The 13,539-nt window shown below is 39.2% G+C and overlaps 1 protein-coding gene across 1 annotated transcript in view; it reads left to right on the top strand.

Moving 5' to 3' along the window:
* The window catches only part of LOC102896283 (NACHT, LRR and PYD domains-containing protein 12), a 19,854-nt gene extending 11,269 nt beyond the window's left edge, over nucleotides 1-8,585 (top strand). Inside the window, exons 4-6 of the mRNA XM_025048883.1 lie at nucleotides 300-479; nucleotides 1,920-2,090; nucleotides 6,496-8,585. Of these exons, the coding sequence (XP_024904651.1) occupies nucleotides 300-479; nucleotides 1,920-2,090; nucleotides 6,496-6,577 (433 nt within the window). The 3' untranslated portion in view covers nucleotides 6,578-8,585. The remainder of the gene's footprint in view (nucleotides 1-299; nucleotides 480-1,919; nucleotides 2,091-6,495) is intronic.
* Nucleotides 8,586-13,539: the final 4,954 nt, after the last annotated feature.

Raw genomic sequence — 13,539 nt, 5'->3', positions numbered from 1 at the left:
TTTTTATTATAGTGCAAAACTCATGCAGGGAATTAAAATGAGATTAAGTCATCTTGATATTTCCTCCCAACTCTTTTATTGGTCAGTCACATTTATTGAGGCCCCACTGGGAGACAACAGTGTTGTGGGAACAGTGTACAAGTCCCAGCCATAGGGGAAAAGGGGCTGTGACTTACTCAAGTGTGGGAGTCTTGTATGGCTGGGCCTTTATTTTCTCTGCTCATGAGGTATTGTGAATAGGGGTAAATAGGATGATAAAGGGGCCAATTCTGTCTCCATTCATCTTTCTTTCTCTCCAGGTTGTTTGTTAGCTTTCTCCCTGAAAGCTCAGAGGCTGTCTGCAAGTATCTTGCCTCTGTTCTCATTTGTAATCCAAACCTCACTGAGCTGGACCTAAGTAAAAATCCCCTGGGGGACACTGGGGTGAAGTATCTTTGTGAGGGTCTCAGACATTCAAACTGCAAAGTGGAGAAACTAGAGTAAGTTTCTTAGAATTATCTCACATCATCTTATGACTCTTGAACTTGTTGAATGCCTGCTCTGTGTCAGGATCTATGCTTGGTGCTTGCTATTTCATCTAATTAACTCCTTACACTCACTACATAAGTTGAGTTTTCTTACCCTCATTGTGCAGATGAAGAAACTGAGGATCAGGTGGAAAAGTGACTTGTTTAAGGTCACACTGCTAAATAGTGGTAGTCAGTATGTGACTCCAAAAATCTGTCTCCAAATCCCATGCTTTTTCCAGTATACTATCATCCTGTGTGTTTACAGGAATGACACTAATTAAATATTAACCATATATAGACTACCCACTATGAACCTAGCACTGGGCTAGATGTGGATGGAGTTATTAGAAGGACTACAAATGACAAGGCTGCCCTTAAGTACACACAGATATGAAGCAGTTGAAGAGCAACCCAGTTCAATGTGTAATCAAGTGCCCGACACTGTGGAATCATTTAGAAATGCCAGATAAACTCGGGGAAAAGGGAAGAGGTCACTATGTCTTGGACACATCGGGAGAAGGTTCTGTGAAGGAGGTGGGCTGGGAGCTGGAACTTGAAGGCTGGCTAAGACTTAGCTAAATGGGGAGGATGGGAGACCATTCCCAGGAAGCTAAATGACAAGAGTGGCTAATATTTCTTTTTTTTCACTGGGTAGCTTGAGCACATGTTACCTCACAGATGCCAGCTGTGTGGAGCTCTCCTCTGTCTTGCAAGTGAGTCAGACTTTAAAAGAGCTGTTTGTGTTTACTAATGCCCTGGGAGACACAAGAGTACAGCATCTCTGTGAAGGTCTATAGCACGGGAAGGGTACGGTCGAGAATCTTGTCTAAGTGTCTACTTGTCTTTGTCCTTCTTATGGGCCTTGGCATTTGAGGTTCAGTGGAATTCCCTACTGCCATGGTTAATAGCCAGCTTGGTGTCCCCATCCCTCCAGGCTTTCTGAATGTTCCCTCTCTGCAGCTCGTTGTGAGTCCCTCATGCAAATCCTGAGCTCTACCCAAAGCCTGACAAGGCTGCTTCTAATTAATAATAAAATTGAGGATTTGGGACTGAAATTGCTGTGTGAAGGATTAAAACAGCCTGATCGTCAGTTAAAGGATCTGGCGTAAGTATCATGGACTATAGCCACAGGAAGAGTTTCCTGATGTTTGAGCAACTCTCTAAATTAAGTGAGTACTTTTTGGCTTGGTGATTGAATCTCCAAGGAAGCAATAAACGAAGAACTAAATAATTTAGGGAGAATAAATCTTCCCCTCTTCACAATCTCCGCTTGGCCCTGGCTCAAGGAGTTTGTTTTTTACATGATGCTTTGATTTTCTAATGTGTTTTTTTAGTGGGCAAACACAGTTCTTAAAGTGACCCAGTGCAGATGAAATGATGCCAACATTTCTCTACCTTACTTCTTGGCAGATTGTGGACCTGTAACCTGACGAGAGAGTGTTGTCAGGATTTGTGCAATGCACTCTATGCCAATGAACACCTGAGAGACCTTGACCCCAGTGACAATGCCTTAGGGGATGAGGGCATGCAGGTGCTGTGTGAAGGGTTGAAACAGCCTTTCTGCAAACTACAGACCTTGTGGTGAGTACACAGGGATTTTGTCTGCTGAGCTCTTGTTGCCAGGCTGTATATGAAATGGAGGGTCATTGTGGAACTTGAGATATAACTGATTTCTTTCTTGAATCCCTAATATCCCATAAGTTAGCAGAATGTCATCTCACAGATGTGTGCTATGGAGCCCTCGCCTGTGTCCTCAACAGAAACGAGAACCTAACATTGCTAGACTTAAGTGGAAATGACCTCAAGGATTTTGGAGCGCAAATGCTGTGTGATGCACTGATTCATCCAATGTGTAAACTACGGATGTTCTAGTAAGTTACTGTGTTGAGGGAAGTGAGAGCGAGGAGGTCAGGGCAGGCTTGTTGGGTTTGATCACAACTCATTGCAATGAGGAGAGAAGAAAAACTGAGCACAGACCATTCCTAAGCAAAATATCAAAATAAGTGAAATTACCAATAGGCCTCCTTCTTAGACACAGGGACAAGGAGAGAGGCACTGAAAAGGCAGCCCTGGATCTCAGTAGAAGAAGCAGCATGGTGTAGGAAAATGAGCACTGGATCTAGATTCTTTTAGGTCTGGCTTAACTACTAGGTGTAACATCTACTAGCTACATAACCATGCTTACATAACCTCCCTGAACTTTAGTATCCTTGTCTATAAAGTGGAGCTAATACTAGTACCTGCCTCCCTGGTGTCAGCATGGGACTGAGTGAAATGAGACGTTAATTATGTATGTACCTAATACAACCCTTAGCACATAGGAGGTTCTCCATAAATACCTTATTCTCCTAATACCTGCTAGAAGGCTTAATGTTTACAGTTTGAGAATCTTTGAGACTCAAGTGGATGAAGCTATAATGATGCAATTACATAAGTGGAGATCTTGACCCTTTCTGGTCGGTGTCCATATGCCAGCTCTGTAAGTTGGCATGACACACAAAGTAATTCTTAATTGGAATACTAATTGGAATACAGTTATGCTCTATTGGCAGCTAACCAGTGACCAAATGGTCATTTATTTATGATATTCAGAACTGAAACACATAATGGAAAATAAAGGCTGACTGTAAAAATTCCACATTCTAAAGCCAATTCGATGGATTGAAGTGTAAATGAAAACAGCCTAAAAGCCTGATTATAAGTCTGGCTGAAACAGAAGCTGGTTCTTTACTAGCAAAATGAAGTCTGCTAGTTTCAAAGACTTAAGAGTGGTGATTAATGCCCAGGAGGAGGATGATGAGCCTCAAGGATTTAGGGGCCTCCTGGGTGTCCTTCTTAGAGGTCCCTGAATCCTTGAGGCTTTAGAGGTGACTGGAATTTATATTGAGAATGGGTTGAAATAAACTCAATGATTAATCCTCATGTTTTTTTTTTATGTAGACTAATTTAATGTTGTAGTACTCTATGCTGTGTATGCTTCAGCAAAGGTTCTAAGTGACAGCAAGGAGAAATTATTTTGTGATGTCATGCCATTATTTATTTTTTTACTGTAAATTGTTATACCATTTCCTGTTTCTCTCACTCTCTGTCTTTTAACCAATGTACTTCCATTGTGTTTTCAGGCCAGCATTCAAAACCTTATGACTTGTCATTTGACAAGTTGATAGCAGTAATAACTCAGAATACAAATAAAGGACACACACAACACAGAAAATAGACACTATTCACTGACCTCAAATAAATTTGGAATGTTAGAATGTATATAAGACCAACAACACTGAAATCAATAGAAATATATAATTACCCAAGTAAGGTGATAGGAAACTATGGATCATTTAATGTGATGATGGGCTAGAGAAGAAGTAAATCTAAGAAAGCCTCCTAAAAGAGAGAGAATCTTCTCTGGAAATTAGGCTGGATGAAGATGATTTTCTTAGGGCTGATTGAGTGTGGGGTCTGAATCTTATTCCTCATTGTACTTTACCCTGTAAACTTCCTGGCTCAGTGCTTTACATATAGTAAATGTATATAAGATACTAGTTAGTAATTTAGAGCATCCAGGGGCAAGGCAAGGAGTGAGTAATGATTTGTTTCATAAACATTAGGTTTCTAGACATTCAGAAGATCAAGGGTAAAAAGACTGTGGCCTCAGAATGACAAAGCTCACCTTCATTCATTCTACAAGCACTTGCTGGACATCTGCTGTGTGCTAGGCAAATGTTCCAGGTGCTGGGAGACAAGATTGAATAAGACATGAGACATGATCCATGCTGTACAGGGGCCAGTGGGCCTAGTGGTAGAGACAGGCACATAAAATGACAAATGCAATCACGAGATCTTAAGGGAGTCATGGCAGGAAACGACTCACATAGCCAGAAAGGGTCAGAGAAAGCTTCTTGGAGTAAGGGCCATCTGAATTGAGTGTCAGGACTATATCCAGGGGACATGGGATAAGGATGCAGAAGGGTTGTGCAGACTCAAGAGATTGCATGAGCAAAGATAGCCAGACAATAAGCAACATGGTTTATGGAACTTGATGGGGGTAGGGGTGGGAAATCTCCAGTAAGTTTGCTATAGTTGGAGCATAAAGTGCATAGCAGAATGTGTCAGGACATGAGATTGAGGGGGCATGCAAGGTCTTGTATGCCATATGTGATTAGTAAAACCTGTTAGTAGAATTCTGGGTGCAAATTCAGTCATCACTCTCTCACATACTCCAGTAATAGTTCATCTTGGGGATTCTCCTCACCTTTTCAAAATTGGTCCCAAAGATAGAGAAGTTTGCTTCTGAAGCTGACCAGAGAATCAGTCTACTGTGGCTGCTATTTCTCACTGCTACATGGGGCTGATCTTGAGAACTAATCCTACCCAATCCCATAGAAACTTGGTGACTGGATGGTGATGCCCTGGCTGGTCTAAATCCCTGTGAGCCCTGCATTGCCATTATACCTGGGCTGCGAGGTTACAGATATCTTAGTCTATAACCAGATGTGCAGCCATTATTCTCTAAAGTATCATTTGTGTCAGGTGGCTGGATCTATAGGAGCTTCTTGAATCAGCCATAGATATATATTTATGTGTGAAACCTGCCCTTACCCACAGAGATGTAGGCACTTGAGGTGAGTGAGGGGCCCTTCTTAAGCCTTCATCTTCAGGATAGTTTTAGAGGCATTGATTCCTTTCCCAGGCACCAAGGATAAAATTCCCTAGCTCACCCTGATACATGTCCTTGTTCTAAATTTGGAAAGGGGTTGAAAGTAACTGGTCTCTTAACACCCGGAAGACCTCTGTGCTTCATAAACATATTGGCCCACTTCTTTCTCAGAAGAAAGTTCTACAAATCAAGAGGTAAGACAGCTTTTGATAAGTCACTGAAAAAATTCTAAAGGTCGTGTTATACTTCCATGACATTAAATGTCTACTTACCCTACAATCGAATAACTAGCACGGCTAGTCATTTCACTTGGCTAGATAAAGATTAGCTTCCGTCCATTAAAAACTAAAAGCAGTACGTCACTACGCATTTCAAAGAGCCTGTACCTTCTTTTGTAATCAGTAGGTTTTAATCAGGGACATACATGTGGAGTTCAAAGTGTCTGTAGGACATTGGGAGAAGTTTTCTAGTAGGTAGACAGTTGGATATAGGAGTGCGCCCTGAGATGATAGCTAAAGCTGTGACAATGGATGAGATTCTCTAGGGAGAATGAGAAGAGAGGAGACTCTGAGGGACATCTCTGGGGAATTAGTCCTGGGCAATACCATCTTCAAAGAGGTAGGTTTGGAAAGGAAAACCCATGGAGAAAAACAGGAAAGAAAATTGTCCTAGAAGCTATGGGGAAAATGAGTTTCAAGGAAGAAGTGCTCAGCACTATCAAAGGCAGCAGAGAGGTCCAAATGGATGAGTACTGAAAAGTGTTCATTGGATTTAGCAATTAGGGGGCCATAGGTGGCCACGTCAAGGGCTTTAGTGGTGTAGTGGGACTGGAAACCAGATTGCAATGATTTGAAGAGATGGGAGATGAGGAAATGGAGAAGGAGCAGAGACTACTTTTTCAAAAAGTTTGTGAAAAGAAGAGATGAGGGGTAGTAGCTGGGAGGGAGGTTATTGGACTGCAGGAAGGAGGGAGTTGTTCTTTTTTTTTCTTGCCTTGTTTTAGGATAGTTGAATTTGTTGGCTGCGAGGAAGGAGCCTATGGAGAGGGAGAGGTTACAGATACAGGAGCAGGAACTAATTGGCTAATGGAGCAGGGTCTTGGACAGGCAAGGAGGGACAGGAATGAGAATCCAAGAAGAAGTTAAGCACTTTCTCTTTTGAGACACAAGAAAGGAGCCGAGGCTGAGAGAAGAGGTTGATAGCCAAGTGGGTGAAGCAACAGAGTGGTGACAGGGAGCAAGTGTGAATGGAAATCGTATCTTTTAGAATAGGAAAGCTGCTGAAGGTATCTGTTGGCTTGACTTGACACAAGATTCTTTTCATTTTTCATAGCATTGACATGGATCATTTACATGAAGAAACATTCAGAGAAATTGAAGCTTTAAAAGTGAGCAAGCCTGGAATCACCTGGTAGTTTCCTAGGAGAGCCCCCAAATCAGATGCATATAGACCCCCTCCATCTGATGCTATCTTTAACAATTGTTCAGTATTCTTGTTTTAAACCTGTTAACCTTTGCTGAGGATGCTAGTGTGAAATAAGCAGCAGTGCTTCCTATTTCTTATGTAGAACCATCCACTAAGTAGTATATAAAAGTCAGAAAAACCTTAGCTCAAATGTCTTCAGCACTAATACCTTACATTCATATATTATATTACAATGTTTACTATGTTTTCACAAAAACCCTGGAAGCTCAGATGAAACTCAGAGAGGATGTGACTAGCTTCAGGTCACACAGCTCATTAGTGGGGGAGTTGGGACTGGAATATCCATGTTTCCAAATATCCAGACCAGGGAGGAAAACAATAGAAAAAGACATGAATGAGTCCACTTAAAGAAACATGACACTCGAAATGAATAAAGGACAAGAGGATATACAAACACATGTTATATCTTATGGTGCTGATTTTAAATAAAACTGTAATTCGCAAAGGAAAGAGGGAAGAATGAGTTCATAGAGAAAGGCTTTATGGAAGTTAGATATGATATGGGCCTTGAGAATCAGTAGGATTGACATGAGGGAGATACACTGGCCAGTTGCTGTAAGACTGCAGGCAATAGGGCCGTGTTTGTGAGAAGCTCACCAAAGCCACCTAGGGAGAGAGAAATGTTTGCATTAGAGTTTCTTGAGCTGCCATAGTATCCATATCTTAGGTTCCTGAGGGTGCTTTCCAGGTCCCAGGCTCAACTCCCTTTTCTGAACTTTTAATACCTCCCCTATGTGTTCGTTCTTGTTCATGGACTCCTCTATGATCAAGCCACTCCTCATCTCTGACGTCATGTTTTGTAGCTTAGCATGGATCCTGCACAACCTCATGTTTCTATCTCTGCCTAGCTTGCACAAAAACACTAGATAAGACAAGTAGAGAAAAGGAATGCCAGGCAAGTAAAATAGCACAAAGTTCATGAAATAGGAGAGAATGTGTTGTGGGATTGACAGAAAAGTAGGCTTACCTGATTAAACTGTAGTCGTCTCCGGAAGCTACTTGACTAGCTGTGTGACCCTGATTGAGTCACTTGGATTCTTGGAGCCTCAGTTTTCTCAGGTATAAAATGGCATTAACCTTGCAAGGCTGTTGTTTCCAAAGCGGTGCCTACCCCACAGTGGGTACAAATTAATGGTAGCTGTTTATATGAGTGTGTACCTGTAATATAACCTAGCTGTGTAGTCTTTGAGCTGCCACATTTTTTTGCTGTGTAGTTAGTATGAAATGCGCATTTGAACTAAGTGTGTGTGCTGGAAGCAGTGACTCTAGTTGAGGAAGAGACACAGAGTGGGAAGTTATTGCAAGTAAGAGGTCCAGTTTCTCCATGTCTTTATTATCATGAGTTGTTCCCTACTACCCTGGGAGATAACTCTTAAGCAGGAGACCAAGCCTAGCATGAGAAGAATGGTCAAGATAGCAGTTTGTTTCCAGTTTTCTCAAGTTCTTCTTCTCTTTAGTTATTTAACCCTTACTTATTGAGCATTTATTATGTGCTGGGTTTTATGCTAAATGTTGGCCTTACAGAGATGAATATACTTTTTCCTATGCATTTCTCTTACCATGTTCTCTGACTGCCCTGGTTCCTCTATCAGTCTAATAAACATCTGATAAAACTCAGTCACATTAAGAACTCAAAAATATAATGTTAAATGAAAAATTGCTGAACTGTATGTGTATATCCAGTTTGTATTCAAAAGATAAATATACATGTGTATGTTTGTGTTCAGAATATGTATGGAAGGATATATACACAGTTGGTAAATGGGAGTTAACGCTGGCAAGAGGAATTTTGCAAGCAAGAGCAGTGGGAGAAGAAGAAAGGAACTTCTCATTTTCATCTATAGCCCTCTATTCTACTTGATGTTTTAACATGTGCATGTATTACTTTTATAATTAATAAACTTGATGTTAAAAAATAAAATCATTTATACTGGGAAGTTATTTCTTCTTTTAAAACATGATGATTTAGAGGAAATATAGGGCAGGCATTTATAAACATGACATAAAAAACCAAAGGAAAAGAATGAAGTATTTGACATCAAAATTTTAAATATCTTTATGAAAAAAATGCACCATAAATAAAATTAAAAGGCTAGTGATGAACTGGAAGAATATATTTGACACATAAATAACGACAAGGCTAATGTCCATAATATAAGTAACAAATCAGTATAAAAATAAAACATGGAGGTTTTCTATTTCCAGCAATGATGAAATGGATTTACCCTTCCACATTAACAACTCAAAAAACGGGCAAAATATATGAAATAACAGTTTCTGGACATTGGATAACAGGCAGAGTTTGGGACAAATAAAAAAAAATACAAAGATGGTAATTATAATCAGAAACGTATCAGTAGTAACTTATTGAAGTTAGCGGTCTCAGAGCAAAACATACACCATGTTAACATTAATTTTTAAAAAGCAGGAGTGACTATTATCAGAAGAAGTAGATTGCAAAGCAAAGAATATTACCAGAGAAAAGAGGATCATTTCATAATAATAAAGTTAATTCATCATGAGGATGTAGCAATCCTAAATACTTGTTCACCAAAAAAACAAATTCAAAATACATGAAGCAAAAAATGACTGAACAAGGAGAAATCGACAAATCCACAGTTTCAGTCAGAGACTTCAACACCTTTCTCAGTAATTGATAGATCAAAGAGACAGAAAATAAGACTATAGAAGAGTTGAAGAACACAAATAATAAATTTGGCATACTCGATATATATACAACACTCAACCCAACAACAGAAAACATTCTTTACATGTGCACATTGAACATTTACCAAAAGAGACCATATCTGGGTCATGTAACAAATATCAATAAAGTTAAATGATTCAAGTCATACAAAGTATGTTCTCTAACCACAAGGGAGTTAAATTAAAAATCAGTAAAAGATATATGAAAAAATCCTCCAAATATTTGAAAAATAACACACTTCTAAATAATCCATGGTTCAAGAGTAAGTCTCAAAAGAAATTAGAAAATATTTTAAACAGTGAAAATGAAAACATGAGACATACAAACTTGTGGGTTATAGCTAATGCACTCCTTAGAGGGAAATTTATAGCACTAAAACAGCTATATTAGGGGGAAAAAAAGGTCTTAAATCAATTCTCAGCTTCCTCAATGAGAAATTAGAAAAAGGTCATGTTTAATTCAATAACAGAAAAAAGGAAATAATAAAAAGTGGAATACATACTGTATGATTCCATTTTTGTAAAATTCTAGAAAATTCAAAGCATTCCATAGTGACAGCAAGTTAGTGGTTCCCTAGTGACAGTGTTGGAGAGAAAGAGATGCATTTATAAAAGGGTACAAGAAAATATTTGGGGTTGGTGGACATGCTCATTATCTTGTTTGTGGTAATGATTTCAGTCAAAACTCATCAACTGCTCTTTAAATATGTCTAGCTTATTGCATGTGAATTATACCTCAAAAGATCTGTAAACACATGCACACACACACATCTGAAAGAATTATTTAAGAAACAGTTGTCTAACCTCTGTAACTCCATATCCTACACATCAGGAATCCGGGGTTCAAAGAGGTCAAGGTCACTCAGCCAGTCATAGTAAGACTGGGATTAGAACAAATATCCTTATTCCTGGTCTTTCTCTTCTTAGTATACCAAAGGTAAAGCTTAGATCAAAAGAATAGATTGCAGACGGTGGGTTTTCAATTTTTTTGTGGCATACCAGTAGGAAAGAGACGTGTGATAAAAAGTTGTGACTTTTCCAGGATGCTTTAATGATGTGCTGGAACTGCCTCATATTGATTTGTGAAATTTGATGATTAAATTTTAAGGAATTTTGTAAGTCAGTTGTTAAAGCCATTATTAAAATTAAATGATAAAACTTGCACCCATAGACTGGTAGCTGATTTCTCAAAAGAAACTATGCAAGACAGAAGGGCTTGGCACAAAATATTCCAAGTGATGAAAACCTGGGACCTACAACCAAGAATATTTTATCCAGCAAAGCTATCATTTAGAGTCTAAGGACAGATAAAGAGCTTCCCAGACAAAAATAAGCTAAGGGAATTTATCACCACCAAGCCAGTGTTACAGGAAATGTTGGAGGGACTTCTTTAAGAAGAAAAAACATGAATAAAGAATGATAATAACTACATTCCTATCAACAAGTACTTCAAATGGAAAAGAATTCAGTGCTCCAACCAAAAGATAAAGTGGTTGAATGGATAAGAAACCAAGACCCCTACATATGCTGCCTACGACAGATTTACTTCAGATTAAAATACACACAGAGACTAAAAGGAAGGGGATGGAAAAAGGTACTGCCTTGATGGACCTAGAAGGTATTGCGCTGAATGAAATGGGTCAGAGAAAGACAAATATCGCATGATTTCACGTACATGTGGAATCTAAAGAACAAAATCAATAATAACCACAAAAGCAGAAATAAACTCATAAATACAGAGAACATTTAGAGGGATACTATATGGGAAGGGGTTGAGGGGATGAAAAAAAGGGCAAAGGGATTAAGAGGTACAAATGGATAGTTGCAGAATAGACATGGAGATGTAGAGTAGCTTGGGGAAGATGGTTAATATATATGTATGAGAGAAGAGGTGTACTAGATTTAGTGAGGTGATCGCTTTGCAAGTTATGTGGATCTGTGATCACTATGCTGTACAACTGAAACTGCTGTATTACTGTATGCCAACTATAATTGAAAAAAAAAACACATTGAATTGTACAATGTAAATATGAGCAACTAATTGTCTATTGTGTTTCAATAAAGCCAGAAAAAAAAGAGGATCAAAAGAGATACTATCAATGAGAGTGATAATGAGGATGAATGCTAAAGAGGGTAGCTGCAGCTTTGAGGTGTTTATTGTAGTTTTGAGCACTTTGAGAATATCAAAGGAGTTTACTGGGAAAGACCTTTATGATCCACTTCAATAACCTTTTCTTCTGTTCAAAGCTCACTTCACTTGAAGGCTGAGTAACCAGTTTCCTGTGTAGTATGGGAAGGTTTTCTCTGCCCAAAGGCCTGCCCCCTCCTTCTGTTTACCCCACCCAGACCTACAATTTTCACAAGTCAATCTCTATTATGAGTTAAGGTGCTCAAAAGTGCTGTGCAGTCAGGAAACAGGAAACTATTAGCAGCCAATTAACATCTGACTCCAGATTAGTAAATTAGTTCCTGATTGATTCCCAAGAGCCTAGAACGCACAGCAAGTGAGCTTTTGTGGTGAGAAGAGGAGAGTAGAAAGTTTCAGAGTATTGGCAGACAACATGGCAGGCCTGGTCTGGCCACATCAGTAAGAGCCTAAATTGAAGAGAGGTCATGACCTGGACATGGAAGAGGGACACCACAAACAAATGTCACCCACTTCTCACTTTTATTGGGTGATTCGGTTTCTCTTATCCACTCGTCTTTTGCTTTTCCAGCTCTAGAAATCTTCCTTGAAAGAGTTCCATCCCTTAGTATGGATATACCACATTCCCTCTCACCAAGCCGCTCATTAATTGTCAACAGAATGGGGAGGGCAGGGGAGATAGGTCTCCTTTTCCAAAAGAAACATAGTAATAGTAGCAGCAGCAGCAGTAGCAGCAGCAGCAGCAGCAATTATTACTGTTCAGGTGCTTAGTTGTGACAGGCATTGTACTTTACTATAATTTCTCATTTAATTCCATGAAGTAGATATTAATTTTCTTCATGGTATACATGCGATGCAGATTTGTTAAGTAATTTGCCAAAGGTTACACAGGTAGTAAATGGCAAAGCCAAAATTCAAACCCGTCTAACCTGAAAACCTGTGCTCTTAACAACCATACTTCTTCATGTAGACTCTGACTAGAGTTGAAGGAAGAAGGAAGTAGATATAAAAGAAGAATTATTTCATTCAACAAATGTGTATGCACTTTCTACTATGTGCTGGGCCTATGGGGTATAAAAAGTATGCACAGTCCTTGCCCTGAACCTTATTACAACTGAACAGAAATGATATGTCCAATGTTCTAATAGCTGTAACAGAAGGCAGAGTTAAATTATGACCATAGCATAATAATAAGAGCTACCGGTTATTGAGAGCATTCTATGTATCAGGCACTTTGCTAATACATTCTACATATATTTGATCTTCGTGACAACTTTGAGACTAATATTGCATTTTACAGATGAGGAAACAAAGCTAGTAGAGGTTTCATTAACTTCTGTGGCTCCAAATAATGTGTTACTGGGCTCTTTTTGAGTGAACTAAAGGTATCTGCTCCCACCTCAGAGCCTATGAAATGGAGCTACCAGCTACTTCAAGATCACATGTACCTCAGCCAATACCTGGTCTGCAACAGCTTGACACTATACTTTCATTGTATTTGGAAACTTGAGAACAATGAAGTCCACCAGAGTCTCATCATTGGACTCCACCACAAATGTACCCTCCACCCTTTTACAAAATACACTTATTCATTATGACTACTAAGTGCCACTGAACTGTACAAAATGGTTAAAATGGTACATTTTACTTTATGTATATTTTGCCACAATAAAAAAAATATATATATTGATTACACAAAATGTTCACTTTTATACAAAGTTTAATGTACATCTCATGGTTGTAGAAGTTCACGTTCTTGCAAAAAAGGTCCATAAGCTAAATACTCTTATTATAGAGTGCATAATCAGGGCAATAACACCTTTTTCCAAGAGACCAGCTCTGCCACCACCTCAGCAGTTTTGGAGATTGCCTGGCTACAGTCATCATCCACATTCTCATACTATTTTTTTCCTCTTCTCCATAGCCCTTTTTCCCATGACTCCCCTCACAAATATTTCCACTGTGTCCCCCAGATACTTTGCCAAGTGATAACAAAGCTCTCCTACATGTTCCTCCTTGTCGCCGAATGCTTCTTGCTC

The sequence above is a fragment of the Pteropus alecto genome, unplaced genomic scaffold (assembly GCF_000325575.1).
Source record: "Pteropus alecto unplaced genomic scaffold, ASM32557v1 scaffold246, whole genome shotgun sequence".
In the NCBI taxonomy this organism is placed as follows: domain Eukaryota; kingdom Metazoa; phylum Chordata; class Mammalia; order Chiroptera; family Pteropodidae; genus Pteropus; species Pteropus alecto.
This window is presented reverse-complemented; position numbering and strand designations above follow the sequence as displayed.